The 14193-nt window shown below is 43.0% G+C and overlaps 1 protein-coding gene across 1 annotated transcript in view; it reads left to right on the top strand.

Moving 5' to 3' along the window:
* The window catches only part of LOC115171825 (transmembrane protein 235), a 28426-nt gene extending 14454 nt beyond the window's left edge, over nt 1-13972 (top strand). The window contains exon 5 of the mRNA XM_029728995.1: nt 12831-13972. Coding sequence (XP_029584855.1) covers nt 12831-13063 — 233 coding nt within the window. The 3' untranslated portion in view covers nt 13064-13972. The remainder of the gene's footprint in view (nt 1-12830) is intronic.
* Nucleotides 13973-14193: the final 221 nt, after the last annotated feature.

Raw genomic sequence — 14193 nt, 5'->3', positions numbered from 1 at the left:
CAGTGGCTCTTTAAGTTGTATCACAAACACATCCAGGTAACTGCTAAAATAAAGGAAACACCAACATAAAGTGTCTTAATAGGGTGTCGGGCCTCCACATGCTCCCAAAAGAGCTTCAATGCGCCTTGGCACAGATTCTACAAGTGGACCTAAACCAGCATCCCAGGGGCACTGCAGCAAGGCACTGAACCCCTAACTTGCCCCAGGGGCACTACAGCAAGACACTGAACCCCTAACCTGCCCCAGGGGCACTGCAGCAAGACACTGAACCCTTAACCTGCCACAGGGACATTGCAGCAAATCACAGAACCCCTAACCTGCCCCAGGGGCACTGCTCTGCGGCTGACCCTTTGCTGCTTCCAGCTTCTAGGACAGGGCTGTTCAACTCCGGTCCCGAAGGTCCAAAACACTTCTGTTTCTTGTTTCTACCTGGTAGTTATTAATTGCACTCACCTGGTTTCCCAGGTCTGAACCAGTCCCTGATTAACAGGAGAGGATGAAAAACAGGAAAATTTTGTCCCTCCAGGACCGACATTGAACAGCCCTGCTCTAGGGGAATAAAACAGCCTTGAACAGCCCTGCTCTAGGGGAATAAAACAGCCTTGAACAGCCCTGCTCTAGGGGAATAAAACAGCCTTGAACAGCCCTGCTCTAGAGGAATATAACAGCCTTGAACAGCCCTGCTCTAGGGGAATAAAACACCCTTGAACAGCCTTGCTCTAGGGGAATATAACAGCCTTGAACAGCCCTGCTCTAGGGGAATAAAACAGCCTTGAACAGCTCTGCTCTAGTCGTCAATAACAGCCTTTCTGGAAACATAGATGCCTTTGCTGGGAAGGCATGAGTTCCTATCTAGCCCCTGAAAAAGAGCGTAGGTTCGCAATCTCACACAAAGAAGACATCTTCATTCATCAGTTTTTTTTCTTTCTTGCAGCAGCAGAATAAACATGGCATTATGAGAGTGTCAGGTCTCGTCATGTCTAACCCTTACATTTTTATCCCTCCAAAAAAACTGCTCTTGGTCTACCTAATGGAGATAGGAACACCTTACGTGTTGCTCACTTGACAAGAAAAAAGCTTTCCTTGTGAATAGCTTCTGATGACAGCACTCAGCACCTCCAGACAGAATAAAATATGAGATCTAATCCAGCTGAGACTGAGTGAAGTGCTGTGATGAAGAAGCAAAATACACACACATTTCAAATCGGCCCCACAGTGAAATAAAATAAAACCATGAATATTTCTGCAACACTTTCTGTGAGGCACACATACTGTATATAAAGCATTATAAGTAGGCTAGTATATTATTTCGTTTTTACTTCTTTACCTAAAAAAGATTCCTTTTTTGTTTGGGGAAAGGAGCCATGTTATTTATGTTCCTTATCCCAATGCAGGTTTGATTAATCCTCAGCCAAGAATGCACATAAAGATAGTATTATGGCATTTCTATATTATTATAGTAGTAGTTTTATTACATTACATGTAACTTACCTATAGAGTACTTGACTGTATCTACTCCCCCAATACCAGTTCTACCTACTTGGGCGAAAGCCCACTACTCAGCAGTAGTCCAGAGTAGGATGGTACAGTCCTACTCCAAGCCTCTACCATCACCGTACACTTCTGCCATCACCTCTGCCATCTCCACTGTCTCCGCTTTTTGACTTCTCAAACTCAACACCTGGCATTTCACTCACACACACACACACACACAGAGATGAGTTAATTTGCAATTGCCAACTTGTTATGAGAAACACTAACATAGAGCAGCCAACTGTGTCAGCTGTCAAGAACAGATGTATCTTACTGAAAAAAACACGCCTTTCCTCCCACTGACACTACAACAGATCATTCTCTTTCTGAATCCACATTCTGATCAAATCTTATTGTGTTACACAGCTGATATCATTGCTGGTATACAGCTACATTGTCTTGGTTCTGATCAGGAGGAGTGCTTAACAGCAAAACCGTGCATTTAATTGGATCATTTTCAATATTTGATGGAGCATTGATCAGAGGGTGGAGTGATTGCTGATCACGGTAGTTGGGGGGAAATACCCTGTGGTAATGGCAAGGAATCAGACTGGCTTGGCCTGATTGAACCAGGATATCAGAGTCTACTGGGCTGTTTTGACCTGATTGAGCCAGGATATTAGAGTCTACTTGGCTGATTTGGCATGATTGAACCAGGATATTAGAGTCTACTTGGTGGCTTTCCACACAGTTGATAAGCAACCTTGTTTTTATGTCTACTTTTCCGATATTTGTTTCCCTATGCTATTACTTACTCTGGGCCTGTTTGAACTAGGCCTTCAGAGTGCTACTGGGCTATGCTATTACTTAGTCTGGGCCTGTTTGAACTAGGCCTTCAGAGTGCTACTTATTTTTCACTCTGGTCTTCAGGCAGCAGGCTGGTTTGAATGAATGTTGTGATGAAAACACAAAGCACTATATTTTCCAGTATTTTTCTCCTACCTGTCCAATATTACAGACATTACAGAGATCCATCTGTTCTGTCTTTGTACTGGATGTGCACACCTTGTACTTGAGACAAAGATAGACTCACTCAAACAAAACACACAAACTCACACAGACACACACCTCATACACACACAGACTCCTGTACTCACACACATGCGTATGCCCATTCTCACAAACACACTCACATACACACACACACACACTCACAGAAACACAGACACAGACAAGGCTGCTGTCCCATGTACTGCTACACGGTTTATTAATACACTGGATTCTCAACAGAGCTCACTGTAATATATCTGCTGCTGTACATATCATTATTCATATATATGTTTGGTGTATATACTCATAGATTACGTTTGGATTAACGATAGTGTTATTTGGGTTGTTTAACTAGATAAGTCCTAACACTCATCATTTAACTAGATTAGTCCTAACACTCATCATTTAACTAGATTAGTCCTAACATTCATCATTTAACTGTGTACGACACCAATTGATTTGATCCTAGAATATAACATTAGATAGGTCTACATTGGTGTCACAAACATAACGATGCTGACTGTTGTCAATCCAAAATCCAATGCATGACACCATACCTAGCCAAGGCATGTTTTTTTGTCCTGTTCAATTCAATGATATCACCAAGCTAAATTAGAAGGGCTTATTCTATCTACAGGATCAATATTCGAACTACTGAGAAAGTTTGGGCTAGCAGGTTCATAAAAATGCTGCAAGCTAAGACACATGATCATGGACAATGCCACACACCCACTCTACAGCAGGGTATGAAGCACAGGAGCAGCTTCAGTAGCAGGTTCATCCTGCCCAGAAGCTCCACAGAGAGGTTTAGACGATCATTCTTACCCACAGCCATGAGGCTTTTCAATGATTAACTGATTTACTATGTCTTCTTATTAAATAACAACATTTTGTAACTCCTTGAATTGGATTGTATCTTTTATGGCTACTAAGGTGCAGGTGCCTTCATATCTGTCTTAATGTGTGTTTTTGATCATATGTTTGTCATTGTTATGTATTGATGATGTTGACTGGTAAAACAATTTCCCAAGTAGGGAGCAATACAGTACTACTCTACTCTCACAACTGAGGGAGTTTTGTCTGACTACTGAGGGAGTTTTGTCTCACAACTGAAGGAGTTTTGTCTCACAACTGAGGGAGTTTTGTCTGACAACTGAGGGAGTTTTGTCTGACAACTGAGGGAGCTTGGTCTGACAACTGAGGGAGCTTGGTCTGACAACTGAGGGAGCTTGGTCTGACAACTGAGGGAGCTTGGTCTGACAACTGAGGGAGCTTGGTCTGACAACTGAGGGAGCTTGGTCTGACAACTGAGGGAGCTTGGTCTGACAACTGAGGGAGCTTGGTCTGACAACTGAGGGAGCTTGGTCTGACAACTGAGGGAGCTTGGTCTGACAACTGAGGGAGCTTGGTCTGACAACTGAGGGAGCTTGGTCTGACAACTGAGGGAGCTTGGTCTGACAACTGAGGGAGCTTGGTCTGACAACTGAGGGAGCTTGGTCTGACAACTGAGGGAGCTTGGTCTGACAACTGAGGGAGCTTGGTCTGACAACTGAGGGAGTTTGGTCTGACAACTGACAATGTCCTAATATAGATGCCATGAATGGGCTGGATGTTTATGTCTTCTACGTGGTAGGAGGTATAGCTCTATTCAATCAGATTCACTTTAGCATTAAGACAATCCCTGGAGCCTTGTTTACAAGTTCCAACACTGGATGTGAGATGTAATCTACACCTCAGTTAGGATGAGAAAAATCCTCATTATTTCATTGATTTGACTTTAACATTATTTCTATATAGACTACCCTTTCTCCTTCGCAACTTTTAATGTGAGTGGAGTGGGTGTGGATTCAATTATTTCACCAATTTGACAGCTCCAACGCAGTTCTATCTTCGACACCAGTCTATAAGGAACATAGACCATTGACAAATGTCCCCCACCTCACTCTGAGGAACAGTTTCCTTGAGAAGTCTGGCAGGTTCCGTAATTATTGCTGTAGGCTAGCTTGTCCAGAGTTCAGCTGGAGAGCAGCCAGCAGTAGTAAACTAGTAAACACAAAATCCGTCACATAATATATAAGATTAGCTGAATGCCACAAACCTAAAGGAATATAATTTAATCCTGGTTCAAGTGGAAAATCATACTTGTGGATGAAGCACGCAAACTAAAAAGGAAGATGTTTACTCTGGGATAGTAATAACTGTTGAAATCCTCCTCCTTATATTGGGATGATAATTTCCTCTAAAGCACCCATTCCAATTACAGCTTTGTAAAATGGAATCTATATCTTTGTATCTAGGTAACTCTTGGGTCACACCTGGACATTATTACAGGTAGCTAAGAGTACGGCGGCTAATAGAACACCCCTGAAAAGCCCTACCAGCCTACCATTAAATGGAGGTAAGGAGCTGGTTAATGGGATGAAAGGAACACTGCATCACCACCACAGTAGCTAATGGCTCTGCCTAAGTAACAGAGTTTGAAATGTGGTGGTTGGAGCCATCCATTTGGTATCCCCGGGTGGCTCAAACCGTTGGAACGAATCAAGGGGAAGTGGTACTCGCTATGAAAGCAATGTGACATCCGTAACACCTGCACTGGGCCTATTTTAAGGCTGTCCATGTGGAGAAGGTGAATGAAGGGTATCCATGCAAAAGGAAATAGATTAAATAGGTTTAATTGAGCTTGAGGACCGAGCTTTCTGAAAATTCCTACATTTGGCTTTAGAGTGGGAAGTAATGACAAGCTAGAGAAAGGCAGGGTCATAATATAATATATAATATATTAATATAATAATATAACAATATATGCCATTTAGCAGACGCTTTTATCCAAAGCAACTTACAGTCATGCGTGGATACATTTTACGTACAGTATGGTAAATGTGTCCCAATTTGAAGCGGTACTGTATTCCAAGACTATAAAACACAGAGGCTGTTCACTCATAGTGTACCTCTCTCCTGTTTGTTCCTCTGAGATTCGGTAGCTGTTTTTATTTCTATCAATAAAACAATTATTATCCTCTTTGAAACCAGTAACAACATTCCACAGCCGAAATAGAAATAGTATTTATTTATTTATCTTGCTCCTTTGCACCCCAGTATCTCTACTTGCACATTCATCTTCTGCACATCCTACCATTCCAGTGTTTAATATTGTAATTACTATTTATTGCCTTACCTCTCTTGTCCTACCTCATTTGCACATGATGTATATAGATTTTTCTACTGTATTATTGATTGTATGTTTGTTTATTCCATGTGAAACTCTGTTGTATGTGTCGAACTGCTTTGCTTTATCTTGGCCAGGTCGCAGTTGCAAATGAGAACTTGTTCTCAACTAGCTTACCTGGTTAAATAAAGGTGAAAAAAAAGATATAAGTCAAAACTGTAACTCGGCCACATGAACATTCACTGTCTTCTTGGTAAGCAACTCCAATGTAGATTTGGCCTTGTGTTTTAGGTTAATGTTTTGCTGAAAGGGGAATTAATCTTCCAGTGTCTGGTGGAAAGCAGACTGAACCAGGATTTCCTCTAGGATTTTGCCTGCACTTAGCTCCATCCTGTTTCTTTTTTATCCTGAAAAACTCCCCAGTCCTAAGCAATTACAAGCATACCCATAACATGATGCAACCACCACTATGCTTTAAAATACAGAGAGTGGTACTCAGTAATGTGTTGTATTGGATTTGTCCCAAACAGAGCACTTTGCATTCAGGACAAAAAGTTAATTGCTTGGCCACATTTTTTGCAGCATTTACTTTAGTGCCTTGTTGCAAACAGGATACATGTTTAGGAATATATTTATTCTGTACATGCTTCCATCTTTTCGCTCTGTCAATTAGGTTAGTATTGTGAAGTAACTACAATGTTGTTGATCCATTCTCAGTTTTCTCCTATCACAGCCATTAAACTATGCAACTGTTTTAATGTCACCATTGGCCTCCTGGTGAAATCCCCGAGCGGTTTCTTTCCTCTCTTGCAACTGTGTTAGGAAGGACGCCTGTATCTTTGTAGTGACTGAGTGCATTGATACACCATCCAAAGTGTATTTTTTTTTATCCATCTACCAATAGGTGTCCTACTTTGCTAGGGATTGGAAAATCTCTGTGGCCTTTGTAGTTGAATCTGTGTTTGAAATTCATGTTAAACACTATTATTGCACACAGAGTGAGTCCATGGAACTTATTATGTAACTTCTAAAGAACATTTTTACTTCAGAACGTATTTAGGCTTGCCATAACAAAGGCGTTGAATACTTATTGACTCAATACATTTAAGCTTTTCATTTTTAATTAATTGGTAAACATGTAGAAAAACATATTTCCATTTTGAAATTATGGGGTATTGTGTGTAGGCCAGTGAGCAAAAATCTCAATTTAATCAATTTTAAATTCAGGCTGCAACACAACAAAAGTTGGAAACAGTAAAAGGGTGTAAATACTTTCTGAAGGCACTGTAAATATACATTTAACATTACCCCCAAGACAGTGAGGACACTTAACATAATGACTTTCCCAGAATCAAAGAAAAAGAAGCACTTAGATGTCTGCAATGACCCTTGAGGTTTATTACAGATAAACAGACAGGCTTACATGTATTAGGGACACACAGGCAAGCTCATGTTTCTGTGTGTCAGACTTCTCCCTCAGGGCCATGACATTCCCTTGTGACTGACAAGTATATCTATTTGACAAGTATATCTAAAGTTTTTCATAATCTGAAGAGTTTTGAATCTTGAGAAGTGTCATGTCTAAATCTAAGTATGCTTCAATAAGATTCATGTTGCAACAACATATTTTAGTTTTGTACAGAGGAAGTGGTCCATCAAAATTGTAAATCTCTTCCAAGGCCACATTTGTAACAAACGCACGTCTACCGCTACCTTGTCAGCAGAACATCAGTGTAATTGGCCCTAATTCACTCTCAAAGGCGCTGCTTGAATTGATTAATGTAAATCATATTTACAAATTAGGTACAGCCTCCACCCCTTGTATTTAAAGAGGAAATCCAAGATTCAAAAATCAACAAAGTGGTTTCCCCGCCACTTGTTTGGATAACCGCCTCAGGGATGGGGCTGGAGAAATGTAACCACTCTCACATTCATAGAGAGAGCTATGGATGTAATGACTGACCATCCATGAGATCAAACGTCTAGTTAGAACCATGTTTAGAGGATATATATATATAAGGCTAAATGATATATATATCATTTACATTGTTTACAAACAATGGAGTAAAACAAGCTCATATTTTGGGTTCTGATGGGGTACGACAGTTAAACTAACCTCAGAATCACCTTAATTCGCCAGGCACATTTAGATTCACATGCTCAGAATTGTACTTGGTGATATGGTGCTGCTAGGGATAACATTTAGAGACAGACAGTGTACACAAAGTTTACATATATTATATTCAAGTAGGTTAAATAAAAATAAATAAATAAAAGTTAGAGTGAACATAGACTAAAAGAGAGCTATATGAGGCTTCTGAAAGTTCTTCAATGTCTATACAGTCTATCATAAATACAAAAATATTTTTGTTCCCATGTTGTATTTGGATGTATTTTGTATGTGTATTATAATTCAACTACTGTTTGCACTGTAACTGTGGAAAAAAAATATACAAATAGTTATGAAAAATAAAAAAGTCTAAATCATGGATGTACCAATCACAGATTGCCCCTTTAACACCTTGTGACATGTTCAGGTTATGATCTGTTGTAAAGTTAGACGTTTTCAGAAAACACCTCCCTCTGCTTGATTATTCAGCTCATAGTCCAGTTAATTAGGGCTATGAGCTGAGCGTGAAATTAGATCAAGTCTGGAATTTAGATGGGTATTTAAAAAGCCAGGCTATTCTAATAAGGGGCACAGATGTTTGTAAATGGACAATCATTCTAGCTTTTTGTGCCCCTTGAATGTCTGTTCTTTGTTCGTGTGTAAATGCCACACGGTTCAAAGATCTAAATATAATGATTGATCATTATTGCTGTTTGTGAATTCATTTCACGTACTATGCAATAGCTATTTTTTGTCTGTGTGTTAAAGTCGTTATGACATTGGACTAGTTGTTTCATGTATTGCATTTACAATGGACTAGTTGTTTCATGTTTTGCATTTACAGCTGCACCATCGAGAGCATCCTGACCGGTTGCATCACCGCCTGGTATGGCAACTTCTCGGCATTTGCCCGTAAGGCGCTACAGAGGGTAGTGCGTACGGCCCAGTACATCACTGGGGCCAAGCTTCCAGCCATCCAGGACCTCTATAATAGGCGGTGTCAGAGGAAAGCCCAAAACTTTCAGAGACTCCAGTCACCCAAGTCATAGACTGTTCTCTCTGCTACTGCACGGCAAGCGGTACCGGAGCTCCAAGTCTAGGACCAAAAGGCTCCTTAACAGCTTCTACCCCCAGCCATAAGACTGCTGAACAATTAATCAAATGGCCACCGGACTATTTACGTTGACACTCCCCCCTCCATTTGTTTTGTACACTTCTGCTACTCACTGTTTATTATCTATGCATAGTCACTTCACCCCTACCTACATGTACAAATTACCTCTAACCTGTACCCCCGCACTATGACTCAGTACCGGTACCCCCTGTATATAGCCTCGTTATTGTTATTTTATTGTGTTACTTTTTATTATTTTTTACTTTTGTATATTTGGTAAATATTTTCATAACTCTTCTTGAACTGCACTGTTGGTTAAGGGCTTGTAAGTAAGCATTTCACGGTGTTAGGTTCTTGTTTTCCAGAGTAAATAACTCACGGACACTAGAGAAGCTTTAACCAAGTTTAATTCCTCCCAAAGGTTCTGTACAACTGTATTCAGACAACCCAACACTTCTCCCATCCAGATATATATATCCCAGTTAAGACACTCCTCCTTCTCTCCAATCCGTATATCTTACGGTTTAACAGGAAAAGAGTAACAAGATCCCAAACCTTTATTACTTCCTTCAGGTGACCTGTCCTCACCTCCTGACCTCAACCCCTCCTTCATCTAATCCATAGATGTCCATCTGTCTTTCCTGTATCAACACGGTGCTCTGCTCCCGTCCCCCAACACATTCCAACACATTCCACAGCTATCTGTCTTTCTACAGATATTCTATGCTTCTTCTCTATCATTTGTTATATCTCAATGTTCAAAATGTTGAATCCAACAACGGTAAGGTCTACACTTTAACTAAATGCATCAATTATCTATTATACCTCACAGGGTATAGTTAAAAACTGATTAGGTAAATAGGTTGAATTCCATGGATAGTAGTAGTGGGTTTCTGTGGACAACAAGCTTGAACAAGCTAGCTCTATGATGGTAATCCTGACCTCGGTGGTCTCCATTGGAAAATGGAGGAAACAACGAACAAAGCCTGCGGTTGTCATATTGCCTGTTTGTCTTTTGTTTATGGGAAAACAACTAGACTGTGGGTATACTGTGAAATTGAGTGTTGAGATGTCTGGGATATTAGCTCAGCGGTCGAGAGATGGTCTCATGAATCATTTGCTTTTGCCCTCACAGCTATAACAGGTCTTATACTGTAGTAACAGATGGGGATTTGTAACCTCACTCCCCAGCTTGAAGTGCCTCTAGCCACGCTGCTGAATTTATAGCTATTCACTAGTGTAGTTGGCTAAGACGTTATCAAGGAGGGCGGTCAGGTGTGTTTGTGAGGCAGCGGTCCAGGGTTCTAGTCTCGGGGTGAGTTGGCTAAGACGTTATCAAGGAGGGCGGTCAGGTGTGTTTGTGAGGCAGCGGTCCAGGGTTCTAGTCTCGGTGTGAGTTGGCTAAGACGTTATCAAGGAGGGCGGTCAGGTGTGTTTGTGAGGCAGCGGTCCAGGGTTCTAGTCTTGGGGTGAGTTGGCTAAGACGTTATCAAGGAGGGCGGTCAGGTGTGTTTGTGAGGTAGCGGTCCAGGGTTCTAGTCTCGGTGTGAGTTGGCTAAGACGTTATCAAGGAGGGCGGTCAGGTGTGTTTGTGAGGCAGCGGTCCAGGGTTCTAGTCTAGTCTCGGGGTGAGTTGGCTAAGACGTTATCAAGGAGGGCGGTCAGGTGTGTTTGTGAGGCAGCGGTCCAGGGTTCTAGTCTCGGGGTGAGTTGGCTAAGACGTTATCAAGGAGGGCGGTCAGGTGTGTTTGTGAGGCAGCGGTCCAGGGTTCTAGTCTCGGGGTGAGTTGGCTAAGACGTTATCAAGGAGGGCGGTCAGGTGTGTTTGTGAGGCAGCGGTCCAGGGTTCTAGTCTCGTCTCGGTGTGAGTTGGCTAAGACGTTATCAAGGAGGGCGGTCAGGTGTGTTTGTGAGGCAGCGGTCCAGGGTTCTAGTCTCGTCTCGGTGTGAGTTGGCTAAGACGTTATCAAGGAGGGCGGTCAGGTGTGTTTGTGAGGCAGCGGTCCAGGGTTCTAGTCTCGGGGTGAGTTGGCTAAGACGTTATCAAGAAGGGCGGTCAGGTGTGTTTGTGAGGCAGCGGTCCAGGGTTCTAGTCTCGGGGTGAGTTGGCTAAGACGTTATCAAGGAGGGCGGTCAGGTGTGTTTGTGAGGCAGCGGTCCAGGGTTCTAGTCTCGGGGTGAGTTGGCTAAGACGTTATCAAGGAGGGCGGTCAGGTGTGTTTGTGAGGCAGCGGTCCAGGGTTCTAGTCTCGTCTCGGTGTGAGTTGGCTAAGACGTTATCAAGGAGGGCGGTCAGGTGTGTTTGTGAGGCAGCGGTCCAGGGTTCTAGTCTCGTCTCGGTGTGAGTTGGCTAAGACGTTATCAAGGAGGGCGGTCAGGTGTGTTTGTGAGGCAGCGGTCCAGGGTTCTAGTCTCGGGGTGAGTTGGCTAAGACGTTATCAAGGAGGGCGGTCAGGTGTGTTTGTGAGGCAGCGGTCCAGGGTTCTAGTCTCGTCTCAGTGTGAGTTGGCTAAGACGTTATCAAGGAGGGCGGTCAGGTGTGTTTGTGAGGCAGCGGTCCAGGGTTCTAGTCTCGGGGTGAGTTGGCTAAGACGTTATCAAGGAGGGCGGTCAGGTGTGTTTGTGAGGCAGCGGTCCAGGGTTCTAGTCTCGGTGTGAGTTGGCTAAGACGTTATCAAGGAGGGCGGTCAGGTGTGTTTGTGAGGCAGCGGTCCAGGGTTCTAGTCTAGTCTCGGGGTGAGTTGGCTAAGACGTTATCAAGGAGGGCGGTCAGGTGTGTTTGTGAGGCAGCGGTCCAGGGTTCTAGTCTCGGTGTGAGTTGGCTAAGACGTTATCAAGAAGGGCGGTCAGGTGTGTTTGTGAGGCAGCGGTCCAGGGTTCTAGTCTTGGGGTGAGTTGGCTAAGACGTTATCAAGGAGGGCGGTCAGGTGTGTTTGTGAGGCAGCGGTCCAGGGTTCTAGTCTTGGGGTGAGTTGGCTAAGACGTTATCAAGGAGGGCGGTCAGGTGTGTTTGTGAGGCAGCGGTCCAGGGTTCTAGTCTCGGTGTGAGTTGGCTAAGACGTTATCAAGAAGGGCGGTCAGGTGTGTTTGTGAGGCAGCGGTCCAGGGTTCTAGTCTTGGGGTGAGTTGGCCTAAGACGTTATCAAGGAGGGCGGTCAGGTGTGTTTGTGAGGCAGCGGTCCAGGGTTCTAGTCTTGGGGTGAGTTGGCTAAGACGTTATCAAGGAGGGCGGTCAGGTGTGTTTGTGAGGCAGCGGTCCAGGGTTCTAGTCTTGAGGTGAGCTTGTTAGGGATGAAGTGGTTCAGCTAAGCAAGCACAGTGATATCCGTCACACTTACTATGACTGCGGTATGTGGTTTTCTTACCAACCTTAGTTGAATGCACTGACCAGAAGGTCAGAATACTGATAATTACAACTCTGAGGTCAAGACTAGATAACCTTGTACATTTTGTTGCATGACAGCTGTGTGCTAATACCTCTAGCGGATCACAAATGTCTTTTCCCACAATCCTCTCACCTCACCTCCTCTTGAAACCCATTGGAAGAGATGGTACGAGGGGAGGGACCTCAGATCTTCTCCAATGCTTTGTTATGCATCCAACATAATCATGATAAATGATAAATAGATATCAAATCCGGACACATCCAAGAGTCAATCTATATTTAGAACAATGAAGGAAGTACTTGATCACTCACTGTATTTGAGTAACTTGGATTCATTCCAATGAACGTTCTAGAGCAGCAAACTAGGCAGCTTTTGGCGGAGATCGCATTCATGGTAAATACTGCAGATGATGGCAAACATGTAAATGAACTTTAAAAAGTGTGTTGTCAGCTGTCTAGTGTGCTGCTCTATAATGTGCCTTTGATTGAATCCCGGCCAAACTTTGACTATCTGTCTGTATCCATCCAGGTCTCTTCACCCTTTCCGGGTTGAGCGTTTACGTCAGCTACTGCCAACGGGCTCGGGAGCTGTTGGAACCTGAGATTCTGGCCAGCGTCCATGTGTCCTATGGCTGGTCGTTGGGTTTGGCCTGTCTCTCCTTCAGCCTGGAGGTGACCGCAGGCCTGCTGCTGATGCTGGCTGCACGTATGGCCCATCTCATGGGACATGACCATGGAGTCACCATTATCGCCATGGCCTGAAGAGGGAAAGAGAAAGGACTGAAACTGGAAGGGACTTCTGGAAGGGTCCATTCATAATCAGTCATTTTCATTCTCTGTTGCCAAACATTTTAAAATGTTGCCCTAATGAACATGACCCCTGACTGTGACCAAACTCCCCAGTGCATTGCAACTCCAAAGGACTGACTTGGATGTTGCATGTTCTAGCTTTCTCCTCTGAGCTACTGGTCCATATTAGGACAGTCTCAGAGGCAAAAGAACTTGGCTCCACAATTCATCCCTCTCTGGACACATGGTCTCATTATTGGGGGCAGCAGTTCTATTTTGCTAATTGAAAGATATTTGCAAGGCTCCAATCATACACACGTGCACACAACAATACACTCTTTCTGGCAATATTACATAGCAAATCACTAGATTCGAATACTAAAAAAGAGAAATGCTTTCGCATCCTCAATGGCTGGAGGGCAACAGTAGTTAATAATGCTTCGATTACTTAGCACCTCTATTTCCTCTTTGGTTTCCTCAGGGTTCACAGCCCAGAAGCTACTTTCAGCACATTCCATACATTGTCACAATCTACTAATTTATTAATGTTGTGGCTCTTTGCTAATCAATGAGTTGTTGTGAGATGAAAAAAGACACAACGTTAATAATCACTTGGACATTATTGCTGTAGGAAGTTTGGTTTTGGTTTCTCAGTCCACTTGTCTCTATAATTGTGTATCGTAATGATAATAGGCATTGTAGAATTTAATTTGGAAAAAAGGAAATGATCCAAGTTTCAAAATGCTTTAAGCTAATAATTGTCTAGTAGACAGATACCTGCCTTGTACTTGCATCATGGCAGTCTTGTTTGTGTTATGTTCCAACTCCTTTCAAACCTTGCTACAGTAACATTAAATCATACTGACTATGAGGGCTAACAAAGGAAATTGGTTTGTTGTGTATGCCGCACCACATTCTAAATGACCCTAACATACGCAACTCCTCACCCTCACAATGTAGAACAATGATCATTAGTCTGAAATACTGGCTCAGTGGGCTATTTTAGTCCCACACACAGTAGCTGCCCTCACTCACAAGTTCCCCTGGGTTTTCCACCTGCCAATAGTGCCAAAGGTCAATTGCATACCAGTAGTAATAAAGGA

The sequence above is a fragment of the Salmo trutta genome, chromosome 32 (assembly GCF_901001165.1).
Source record: "Salmo trutta chromosome 32, fSalTru1.1, whole genome shotgun sequence".
Lineage (NCBI taxonomy): Eukaryota > Metazoa > Chordata > Actinopteri > Salmoniformes > Salmonidae > Salmo > Salmo trutta.
The sequence above is the reverse complement of the archived record's forward strand: the minus strand, read 5'-3'. Positions and strand labels throughout refer to the sequence as shown.